Source organism: Microcebus murinus, chromosome 15 (assembly GCF_040939455.1).
Source record: "Microcebus murinus isolate Inina chromosome 15, M.murinus_Inina_mat1.0, whole genome shotgun sequence".
Lineage (NCBI taxonomy): Eukaryota > Metazoa > Chordata > Mammalia > Primates > Cheirogaleidae > Microcebus > Microcebus murinus.
Genome location: NC_134118.1, coordinates 31,737,321 through 31,750,285, shown reverse-complemented (window position 1 = coordinate 31,750,285; position 12,965 = coordinate 31,737,321). Strand labels below are relative to the sequence as shown.

At 38.4% G+C, this 12,965-nt stretch overlaps 1 protein-coding gene across 5 annotated transcripts in view; it reads left to right on the top strand.

Annotated features, from left to right (window-relative positions):
* The window catches only part of FNIP2 (folliculin interacting protein 2), a 117,761-nt gene that overhangs the window by 20,187 nt on the left and 84,609 nt on the right, over positions 1-12,965 (top strand). For 2 of the 5 annotated variants that reach the window (XM_012783588.3, XM_012783586.3), the window contains exon 1: positions 1-12,965. This exon is cut by the window's left edge and continues 19,745 nt beyond it. The exons of 2 other annotated variants lie outside the window; for them this stretch is intronic. In XM_012783588.3, the coding sequence (XP_012639042.1) occupies positions 12,790-12,965 (176 nt within the window). In that variant the 5' untranslated portion in view covers positions 1-12,789. One more of the 5 variants, XM_012783587.3, reaches the window with a different exon arrangement.

Here is a 12,965-nt window from a genome sequence, read left to right as displayed (position 1 = left end):
CAGGAGCAGTGGCCCTTAGGAGAGGAGAGACAATGAGCAATGAGGTCCAGAACTCAGGGGCTATCTTTTCTTTTTCATAGACTATAAGAAGCAAAACTTTGTCCCATAAGAAGAGGAAAAGGTGAATGTGGGTATAGTCGAGGTTAGCAAACATTTATCGAGTGCTTTCAGTATACCAAGCTCTTCGCTAGTTTCTGGAAGCAAATGGAGGAATAAGACATGATCTACTTTCAGGGAGCTTACAGCAACACACATAAAACAAGGTTATGTGTATATCAGTTGGTGAAAATGTTGTAACCAGAGGCTTATAGGAACCTAACCCTGTATTTCCCCCTAGAAGCAATGGTTCAGTAGTCACTAATTTCAGTGTTCTTAGCAACTTTATAAAACATAACTACTTCAAATAATGAGAATGGACCGTACAGTGAGCCTTAGAGTGGAGAAGGCAAATGGATAGCTCTATCTTAAAATGGGTTTGAGGGATCAGTCCAATGGAAGGATAGATGAGATAGGGAATCAAAGTGCTGACTCATAGGCCTTGAAAGATAAAAAAGTGAGGCTGGAAGGGGTTTAATAAAGGAAGTTATCAAGGGACTGCAAGATTATTAAAGTCAGCAGGCAAGGGGGGAATAAGATGGTTGCAAGGGTAGGAGGTTTTGGTCAAAGTCTTACTGGAAAATGGGGGAGGGTAGAAATGAAAACAAAAGAGTCAGATAACAGCTCATTAATGGTTGGATAGACCATTTCTGAATATTGATCTCAAAAGGGATTTTATAGTGATACTTACACCAGAGGGCCCAGAGTACTAACAAACCAATTTGAGTACCCATTGGGTGCAGCTTTGTGTACATGTTTCCAGAGATTCCAAGAGCCCTGAGACATGATCCAGGAATCTTAAAAGTCCAGGTATAATAATGTGTATAAAGAGGCCTATGCAAAGTATCAAATGAGTGGCAAGGTTCTTTACTGCACAGAATACAAAGTACTTTTTCAGTTTACAAGCCCCACGTCATTTATGCCATGGGAAGGACACAGAGGAAGAACCAACAAGATTTGTTCATTGATTAGGTTTCCAGAGAGGAGGGGAGAAAGGAGTGAATAGTCAAGAGTCACTCCATCGTTGACTAATTACTGTGAGATGCTTTTTCTTCTACAGGGTTAGTTTAGGTATTTCTAGAGTTTTTTTTTCTTATCTCATAATTCCTCAATTTTCAGTTCCCTTATCATGTGATTTTCATTATTATGGCATTTAAGATTGGCGACTATGTATGCTTATGGTTTGGTAAATAGAGGTAATGATTCCTCTCAGTTCTGCTTGCATGGGGGTTGGGGAAATGGGTCAGCTTCCTCTTGACTTTAAGGTTTCACTGACAGCTCTACACACTCAGATCCTAGCCTTCCAAACTTTCCCACCGGCCATTGGTTCAGGTTTTGTACCTTTTCTCATTGGTCATTGTGATGGGGTTTAGGAATGGAACAGAGGCAAAAAATACACATGTACCACCGTCATGTTAGTAATTCTTGTGAAGAGTTTTCTAGCACTATGCTGCCTCATTTAGTAAATACTAGCCACATGTAGCTGGTAGGCTCTTGAAATGTGGCTAGTCTGAATTGAGATGTTCTCTAAGTATAAAATTCACATTGGTTTTTGAAGACATAGTACAAAAAAAATTATAAAATATTTCATTAATATTTTTAACATATTGATAACATGTTGAAATAAGATTTTATCTATATTGGGTTAAATAACATAAATTATTAAAATTCATTTCACCTGTTTCTTTTCACATATGGGTAGTTGAACATTTAAAATTATATATATGGCTCACATTATCTTTTTGGTGGACAGCACTGCTCTCTTCAAATTACTCCTTTGTATTTCCAGGGAATAATTTGAAAATGATTGTATTAAACAATATTCTTCTAAAGACCAAATTCTTAGGTCCAGTTTGTATTTGTAATGTCCTCAAAATTGAATACAGCTCTTATAAACAGAAGAATTACTGTCATGAATACTAAACATTCTCTCTGCTAAGAAAACTTCTCCCTGAGAAGTTTATTCATTTTCCTTGGTAATTCTTCTGTAATAAATAAAATGAAGTCAACATTCATTGCAATTCTACTGGATGGAATATGACTGAAACCCTTTAAGGATTGGTATCAGGGTTAGCATTAGCTTGGGTTTAGGACTAATCAAATACAGTCATATTTTCGAATGTATAATTATTTTTCAAAAGAATATCTGAATCTGTATCACATCAAGCCATGGTATAATGAGGTTTTGTTGTCCCTGAGAGATGACTATTTTCAGAACTTAGGTGAACAGCTATTTGCAAGGCAGCCTTAGTAAATATGACAGAAAGGAGGTTCATTTAAAAGGATCTAATTTAATAACTACTTACTAAGTGTCTTCTCTCTGCTCAATGTTAGCTTAACTGCACAAACACAACACAAAAGAAATTAAAGATGTCCACGTCTTCAAGAAGTTCATTAACTGGCTCAGGAATTCCTCGCTGACATTCTAACATTCTGGTGTATCTGATGAGATGTGAGGAGAGATTAATACCTTATAATGGCAGCTAAAGTGCTAAACTTTGAAATTATTTATTAAAAAATTCAAGGTAACCTTGAATATACACCACTTCTATACATGTTCTTTTATGGGAATTGTGCATGGCTTGCAGCTGTTCTTCTCTAAACCATGATCCATGGCGATATGTAAGACACAGGGACTGTTGTTCTAAAGTATAGCCAAGGGGAAAGTCAAACCATGGTTGTAGTTGGGAAGGTTCTGAGCTATAAGAAGTGAATAGAGAATCCTTGGGAGGCATTGTATATAGAGTCAATTCTGTCTACCCGTTACAGATGTTGAAACATTTTCAGAAAAGGCCCATTGTGGGAAGTTTTTACAGAACAGATGGCCCTTGGTTTGGGTCCTGAAAGAACTTAGAAGATTTGGCTTGTAGAGTTAGATGAAGAGTATTTTAGAAGGGGAAATTGATGTGATTGAGGGTACACAGGGGTTGAAGGGAGATTTATCAGTGGAAGAGAGAATATTTTATACTAATTTGAAAGCTAATTACTTCATAGATATAATTTTCTAGCTGTTGCACTAATTTATTCTAGAGTTTATTTTTCCCAAGGAACTTTGTAATAGATCTATTTTAGAGCGCTAATCGCCTGGAGCTTCCAGAGAATTGTCTACATTTTTGTTGGGGGGTGAGGAGGTGATTGACTTTCTTGAGTAAAATCATTATTTGCCAGATGTCCTTGTGGCCAAAGTTGTTTATCTTGGTTTCATGTTGTATAAATACAATGGAGTCATCTATGAGCTTAGCAACTCAAATAGGACAGTGAGTCCTTTTGGACTCATGTATATAAAAAACAACACGTCACATTTTATCTAGAGCTTTATACTTTTTCAAAGGGACTTTCAAACGCTCACATTTAATATCTTCAGCAACCCTCCAAGATAGGTGGAGTAAGTATCATCTCATCATCACCCTTTTATTTATAACTAAGGAAACTGAGGCTCAGAAAGTCTCTCTCCCCAGAGTCATGTGGGAACTGAATGACTGGGCCAGAACTAGACACAGCTCTTGCCTTCTCATCCAGGGTTCTTTTCCCTGGTATGACACCGTGTCTCAGCAGGGACACTGCTGATGGTGACTCCTCATCTGGTTGCTGGAATCTCCTGAGTTCCTAGTACTCAGCCTTATCATGTGGAACTGACTCAGAGAAATGAGAGTCTGCTGATTCAGAGCTGAATACGTTTTTCCCAGCCTTTGATTTCCCAGACTTCTCTTCTCATAAATTGATTTCTCTCAACTCCCACGCAGCTTTCATAGTCTTGTGGCTATTAGAACTCTTAAAGCACTTTAAGAGTCTTTCTCACTTAATTTGCCAATGATAAATTTATTATGTGGGAAGCTTTTAATTTTAGCTATATTATGCTAGGTGTCGGCTACTGTTGCCTGTCAAACCAGAACTGAAGGAAAACAGGAGAGAAGCATCTGCTGTCACTAACTCAACCTCTCTACATAGATTTTCTTGAATAATTCTCATTAATTTTGTTATTCTGTTATGTACATTGACTATTCCATTGAATGGATTTGTAACAGGACATGAATGTGTGGGGTACCAGTAAGAAGGCTATTGCGGCAGTCCTGGCAAGACCTACGGCTTGGACTAGGGTGGTGACATAGGAGGCTGTGATGGAAGCTGCTGTATGTCCATTGGCTCGAGTAAGGAGGGAACCCAGAGCACCATATGCTCTGGATGAAACTTCTTGGTTGGCCTTCATATCACCAGTGGTGAATGAAGGGAGGGTCTTTGTACTCTGAGTATTCTAACAAGACCTCCCGCAACACTACGAGCCCTGTTACACCATCACTACGTGCACCTCGAGACCATCAGCTCACTAATTTCATTTTCCTCTTTATCCTATTTATAACTACTTATACCGGCGACCATAAGAAGCCCAAGGCTTCTAGGTTTTCCCCTAACCCAAGTCTTTACTCCCCATGTAGCAGGATGGATGATTAGGTGAGTCTCCCTCCCCCTCAGTATTCTCCATTGCTTACCCTTGCCCTGCTTCATCTTCTGCTATCACACTTACCATTTGTTTTGGCATACCAAATATTTTTCTAAATTATTGGTTCCTTCTTCTGCCACTATCATGTAAACTTCATGAAGACGGGTTTTGTTCAGTGTTGTTCATGTATCAGCAGCATTTTGAATGGGGCCTGGCACTTTACATATTTGAAAGGATGAATGAGTGGAGTCCTAAGTCTTTCAATAACATATTTTAGAAGTAAGTTCACAGATTGTTCTGCAGAATCAATAAGATGCCATTATAAACTCTAAAGGAATATCAAATGCTCTTTAATGTAATCCCATTTGGTGGCTTATTTACTTACAGTATATATTAATGCATTACTAGTAATTCCAAAATTACCCCAATGGCAATAATAATAGTTATTATTTATATGATGTCATTTACAGTAAACTGATTGAATTACTTATTCCTCTGTAAGATAAGTAGTTTTATCTCCATGTTGTAAGTATTAAAAAAAATTATAAATGCTTTAAAATGTTACAAATGTAAGAGAGAGGACTTTTCACAAAAACACTCTTTTCCTGGAAGACTCATAGACCTGTTTGGTGGAGGACCCAGGTGTGTAGTTTACCTGAATGGAACAAGGCATATGAGAAGGTACAGAACAATGAGAAGGTACTGCAGACAGCCTTCATGCTCAGCCCTGGTGGCTAAAGCTTCACTTGTGGTCTTGGCCACGTGAGCTGCTGCTTCTAAATACTGACAGCATCTTAGGACTTGACTTTGACTTTGACCTCCGCATTGCATGCTAAGTAATCCAGGCATCAACATCAGAAAGTTCCAAAGCATCAACAGAAAAGTTATACCATAGCTGTATATCTAAATGGAAGGGAGATGGAGGTAGCCAAGAGTTCACTCAGTATTTTTTCAAAATGCTTCTAATGAATTAAACAATTCCAACAATTTCCATAAGAATAATGACAGTTTTGATGGGAAGAATAGGAGCACTGAAAACTGGCAGCACTGTGGAGCCATTTTCTGTCAGGTAGGTAGAGAGAGCAAATGTGATGAATAAGACTATGTGCAACAACTCCTCAAGGCACCTTCTACTTTGCTTTTGCCTGATTACATGATTTGCAGAGAATGGGAGACCTGTGAGTGATTCCAGAGATGATGGCCCCAACCTAGTAGCTCAGCTTCCAACTTCTTAAACAGGTCCGGACTAATGATACCTTCCTACATCCAAATGCTAGTGACAACCTGGCTTGAAATCAGAGTGAAACTTTAGAAGTTATGTAATCAATATTTTGTTGCTAATGCACTTGACTTTTTGGGGGATCTTAAAAATAATCCTGTGGCTGTTATTAATTTCAGTGAAACCTGGGGATAGGTTGTAAAAATACTACATAAAAAATAATGTAAATCGAGGTCTGATATTGGATCTTTAAAAAAAGTCATGAACGTCTTTATCTAAAGTACTGGTTATCTGGGTGATTCGAAAAAGGGTGAATCATTTTACTGAGACGAAAAGATAAGCAGTGCCCCTTTTTGTGGGCAGCGAGTTACACCCCAAAGCCTCACAACCTCTTGTTAACAGGCCTGACCTGGCCACCTCTTTTTCCTGTTAAAGTTTAGATATGAAATAGTCACAAACATTGCTTCATTGTAGCTCTCCTCCCAGAGCTACTGTTTCACTAGTTAGGCTGGGGATTTCCTAGAGTGTTATCTTTCTTTTCCTTATCTCTGTGCTGTCTGCATGCTGGTACTTGGTCAGATAGCCTTTGAGTAGCACTTGTTCAAAAAAAAAAAAATGTATAATGTGTGTGGTTTAAAACTTCCTGTCATTGTTATATGTATTGTATTGCTGCTTGGTACAAGGTCTCCAAATGGAAATTGTGGAGTTTTGTTCGTTTGTTTGTTTTTATTTTTTGTTTTATTTTAGTTAGATACTTTAAGAGGGTAAGAGCTACAGCTATATACTTTCGCTGGCTTGTGTAAATATTAACGATAGCAGTTATGTTGAAGGAAAAACTGTGAGTAGAATCATACCCTTACAGGGTGAGTGCTTTGCTTTTCCTTTCAGCTGTCTGAGATTGTTTTGACTCTGACAATTTCATTACAATAAAGCTTGCAAAGTAAAGAAATCGTTACTGGTAAGAATTTTTTTTAAAAAAAGTTTTACTCTTTGTTTGTAAATAATACATATCTATTATTGGAAATTGGAAAATACAGAAAATTTTTTTCAAAAGTGTCCTTAGTCTGGCTATTCAAAGGTATCCTGATACTTCTTTTTTCTACTTTTGGTTTTTAGAAAGCACACTTATTACCAAGGTGCATATATAATTTTGTATCCTTTTCTTTTTATTTAACATTATAACATAATTATCTTTCTATGATTCACAGATTTTATGAAGCCATGCCACTCATTCACTCATTCTTTCGATCACAGAGGGCCTTCTGTGTGCTGGATACTAAATTTTGCTCTTCAAAGTATGAAGACATGGGAGTAGAAAATAATCTAGATTATAACTAGGAATTACATATCACCCTGAATTTTTATTAACTGTTATATGAATCTGAAAACCAAATGATCTCCCAGGTGGTTCTACATTTTAAGTCAAAGCAGTTATACTGGTTAGTTTTATTGTACATTTAAGCTAATTTCGTGTGGATCAAAAAAATCATTCTGCTTAGGAGTCTGCCCCTAGCTAACATGCTGGACTGGGCAGGGTGGAGCGGGGAGGACAGAGCAGGGCCCGCCGGGTGGCTGGTGTGCTTGGCTCCTGCACAGGGGTTGTTTACAGGCAAAAGTAGGGCAGGGTTCATGGCAAGGTGTCTGACAAGACAGTCACACGCAAAGCACATGTCTGGGGCCTTGTCCTCAGTGAACCGCATTAGAATTTAAACATTCCAAGTGGCATGGGATTCGAGATGTAGGAGAAATAATTTGACTTGATTTATCAGTCAGTGATATCCACCTACCTCCTCCTAACTTTTTCTAAAATCTATCCACAGATAGTCCAATGTAGAACAGTGTGCAGTTGAACAGGGTGGGCTCACTCGTGAGCAGGGATGCCTGGGCTTAACTCCTGGCTCTGCCACTGACAAGCTAGTAATACATCTTTGGGCAGTTCCTTCTCCTTTCAGTGCTTCATTCTTCTCATCTGTTAAGATATTGCCACTGCCTGCTTCCTGTGATTAAATGGAACACATAGAATGATGCTTGGCACTTAAAGAAAGTAAGCACTTGGTTGATCTAGCCAACACCAGGCATTATCTACCCAATATGACTGAGTTTGTACATATCACCAAATTTCCTGAGTGCTCAGCTCATCAGTTGAGTTTAGGTGGCGTTAGGGCAAGGTTTTTGTTTTTTTTTTTTTTTATTGCACACTGAACTGGTGTGCAGATGGGCTGTTGCTTAGCTGTTAAGAGCTATCCATGACCACATTTCTGAGAACAGCCACATATTGACAGACTTGGTTCCAATCCTCGATCTGTTTCCAAAGCCCGTTCCCCTAAAGCACACTGCTTGCTTAAAAAATGCTCTCACATCTCCTCTTTGCAGTCTACTTGCTCTAGCCCAGTATGAGGGCCTTTTTGGTTTTTGTTTTTAATAAACTTCATATTGAATTATAATATACACACAAAAAAGCATACATATTCTGCTTGCTGTGTACACACAGCACCAGTACTCATATCAAGAAACAGCATCCCATAACCTTTTTGTGTCTCCTTCTGGGGACCAGGCTTTGAAAATCACTTCGTAGAAAGGTCCGTGATCAGTTGTTCTTGGCATGGAGAAGGTATTGTGGAAGAGAGGGAATCACCCTGATAAAGAGGAGGCTCAGTTATAGGGTTGTGGATCATACTCCCCTGCCACTCCCTCCTCTCCTGCATTCTTCCTTTTTGCTTATTAAGATAATGTGAATAGGCAGAGAAAGATTCTTGATAGATTTATTAGATAAGAATAATTAGACTGGACTTTTAGGGGACCTATATTAGCCTTAGTTTTTTCTCTTTTCAAATCCACTTCCGTTGTGGCCTTTGAATTTATTTTTCATTACATATTGTGATCACTGCTTTTCATCATGTGAACAGTGGTCAAGGGAATGCAGAAACGCACGAATACTTACTTTGAAACTTTCCTGAATTTAATTCTTCCAGCCCTGCATCAGGCATGGGAATGGGCTTTTTCTCAGATGTCAAATCTTGGGTTGGAGGTGGATCCTGGGAGCGCTGCACTGGAAAGAAAGATTTGGAGGGAGAGTAGTCTGGGCACAACAGGAAACAGTGTTCTGGTTGATTAGAGATATTGGCCATGGGCTAAAGAGGTCGGACTGATGTCTTGGGTACTTGAAGGCAGATACTTGCCTTCAGTGATCTAAAGGATGGTTATGCCATTTATTGACTAATAACTTGACACTCCTCTGTGAGACCACTTAGTACCTGGGTATGATATTGCAAACAGTTCAAATAGCAGCTTAAAAAATTGAACCAGCATTCTCCTTTCCTTCAATATATGACATGGATTCATCATACTTCCATACATCTCTGGTCCTTCCTGCCAATGTTTTATTAAGTTTGTCTATATTGTGAAAGTATCAGTGATGGCAGAAGCTGTTCCAATCAGCATATTGAACTACACGTGGAGTGTGGGAGTCCAGTCAGTGATTGCAGACACTTTTGTAAATGTGTAAACGTTGGATAACGCAAATTATTTTCTGTGACACTTGGATGAACTAAGTGAGGGAAATAGAGAACTTGGCCATGTATAGGGTTACAAGTATGGTTGATGGTAAATTGTAATATGTATATTATTTGATATTTAAGAGCAGGGTACCCAGCATAATAATGAATAAAAATATGAATACCTATATGAGAGGATAATTCCATTTCAAGAGGGAGAGGATTGACAAAACAGGGAGATTGGATTGAGGGGAGAGAACAGACATTTGGGCATTGAAGATCTAAACATAGCTTCTCTTAGCTACTCTCTGAGCTGCTCTGATGTCTCAGAAGAAAAGTTGTGATGGTACAATTATTTTTTTCATTTACTGAAGGAATTTTAGAGCTCCCATTTAAACAGGAAATTTGGGGTCATATAGAGGCACACCCCTTTTAAGTATTATAGCTGTGGTTTTGATATACATCTCTACATTATTACATTTTATCAGGTTTTGAAGAATTAAGGGTTATTAAGCAGAATAACAGAGGAAATGGCATTTTCACTTTTAAAAAATCTGAAAGTCCTCTCTGTTAAGGTATCGTAATAAGTCACAGTCACAAGATGTTAAAGCTTCTAAGGAACTTTTGCTGTAGTAAACAAGAGGGAAATGGAGAAATGGAGTGTGAGTGTACGATCACCCCCCTGATCAGAATGCATGCATCAGACTGTCAGACAAGCCCGCTGCTTATTGCAGGTAGATTCATATCATAGCTTTCATGCAAATAATTAGTGTTACTAAAACAATCGGAAAGTATCTGTTGGACATCTACCATGAGTAAAACCTACATGAGGTACAAAGATGAATGTCAAGACCCAGTTTTTATACTTGTAAAGAATTTACAATCCAGTTAGGATCACAAGACATGTGCACTATTACAAAGCAATTTATGTGTTAGGTATTTAAAATGTGGCTAAAAAATATTACAGAGGTGTTCAAGAACAAAAAGATCATCTAGCCTAGGTAATCAGAAACATCTTCATGGGGAAGATGGAATTTTTTACTAAGACAGTGATTCTTAGTAATGTGTGGTTCTCAGACCAGCAGCAACAGCATCCTGGGAACTTGTTAGAAATGTAAATTCTCAAATTCCACCTCAGAACTGCTGAATCAGAAACCCTGAGGGCAGGCCCGGCAATTTGTGTTCATACAAGCATGCTAACATTTGAACACCACTTTACCAAGGAAGCCGTGGCTAAAGGTGCACTGACTGAAGTTAGGGAGAGACAGTAGCTGGCACACAGTAAGTGCTGAGTTAACGATGGCTGCCAAGCAAAGGAGACACACAGGAGAGGTTTAGAGTTTCCTGTGCCATTTGGTTTAGTTTCTGCTTAAGAGAATTCTTTCTGACTGCAGGCAGATCCTTATTTCATCCAATTGTATTTTGTAACCATGTCATCATTTTTATCTCCTATTACTCCCATCATTTAAAATGTCTGCACCACCTGGATAGTGGATAAAATTTGCATTTTTATAACATTTGAAGGCTCTGGAAAATGTAAAAGCCACGTATTAGAATGATTGAACATTTGGGGGGCTAACTACTAGGTAAAAGTATATACAGAATAGATGTTTCAATAGGGAGTTGATGTTCTTTTATCAGATCCTGGATAAATGCCATTTAGAGATTTAAGCTTTAAAACTAAAATTCATCTTTTATACATAAAAAATGGGGTGTGTTCCCCCAGCAATTCCACTATGTGTTTTATAAAATTCAGGGTATGGGGAGCATTTTTAAATCCCCTATATTGGACCCGTACTTTCGTTTCTCCTGTGATTCTAGACTAGCTAAACCTTAGGCGAATCGGAAACGTTAATTTGGGGCATCACTTGTCAGGCAGGCAGGTTTGTACTGAATGGAGGCTTTACCTTCAGCCTTTGCTCATTGAGCTGCCCAGTGCCTAAAGTGGAAAGTGTCTAAAGTTTTTTATAGTGCTTGCATAAGTAATCTTCTGATTCTCTATTAAAAAAAAGTGATCTTAAAGATAGTTCAAGGGATAAAAAGAACCTGTGATCAGCCTATGGCCATGGCAGTTAAGCTTTAGCTCAAAATGAATTCCCCTTCATGGAAAAATGAATTCATTTTCTCCTAATAGGTTTTATCTTGATACTGTCAATTTAGCCTGTGCCACAAAGAAGCCAAGTTGTTGTCACAGGTGTGTTGCAATCTTTATTTCTCAAGGAAGGGTGTATTTAAGATCCTTTTTTTTTTTTTTTTTTGAGTTCATTATGTAGGAATTTTAGAGGTCACATATGTAATAATGTCTTACGGGAACTGAGGGCTCTGCTATGACATGATTAGTTTTTTTCACACTTGTGGAGTGAAAAAATATGGCTGCCATATATAAAGATACATTTAAAACTTAATGAAACCAAAGAACCAGTCAAACGTTCATCAGATTCTAGAGATCCATTAATGTTTTCTTCAGCCAAATTACAGGACTAGGAAGAGGAAAAGCAATTAGGGTCAGGAGCAATCCCTTTGTGTATCAAGATTTGATCTATATTCCAGGGATTTAGGATTTTTATTTCTAATGAAGTATTTCCTTCATGAATGTACAGATTCGTATTCTATAGCATTTTCAGATGCTATATTCTCATTTTTCAGATGAGGTATGTTAGTGTCAGAAGTCAAAATTGAACTTCTTTTGTCCTTGAGTTCTGATAGTTCAGGGCTTTCTCAACTTGGATATGCCCAGGAATTCAGCACAAGTTTTGAGGGATTATTACTTCTTATTATCATTTTTATTTTTCTTACCAATTTTTCCTTACGTTAAAGCAAGTATATGTCCCTACTCCGCCCCCCCCCCCCCATGGTACTTCCTATACACTAAGTCCTACATTTGGCTGTTGTGGGTAACCATCTCTCACTTGCTATGGGTAGGATTTTGCAAGGTTGCAGAGTAAGACCTGTCAGCTGATGCTTGCTCACATGACACCAGTAAGAGGGTGGTGTGGCCAATGTCAGAACAACCTTGCAGCTGAAGGCAAGTCACTGCATTTGCTCGGAGCCATATGAATAGGTCTTGTGACCAATTAATTGACTACTACATAATCTCCAGCTAGGGAGGACAGATGGAGTGAGTCATTCCAAGCTGCTCAACCTGTTGAGTGTTTTGTCTTTTGGTAACTGGAGTACAAGCTTAGGAACAAAAGTAGGAAAAGGGATTTGGATTTGCCTATGTTTATAATGTATTTGCAGACAGCATGTTTTATAACTTGATGGATGCATCTGACTTCCTAAATCATTGGCAGGCTTAATTTACGTAACAAATGAATGTTCCTCACTCCTTTTTTTTTTTTTTTTTTTTTTAACTTTTGAAAGAGGAAATTAGGAGGCTGCTTCCAAGTAGCTTTTCTCATACTATATAGGGAGTGAAATGATTGCTTAGAACTGCTGGTCACTGTGGATTATCTCTCAAATAACAAAGGAACTTCAAGATTTGTGTCCAAGTCCATGTTGATGGTCGGGATAAACCAGAAGAACGTCAAACCACTTAGGAGATGTGTGGCGGCACAACGAAGACCACATACCAGCCAGGGGGCTGGCGAGATTCGGCCAGATGTGTGAGTGATGCCGTTTCTGGTGCTGGGAGGATTTACAAGACCCTTTTATGCACAAAGATTCGAAAACGTGCGGGTGTAGGAAGGAACACTGATCACAAGGGACTCCACAACAG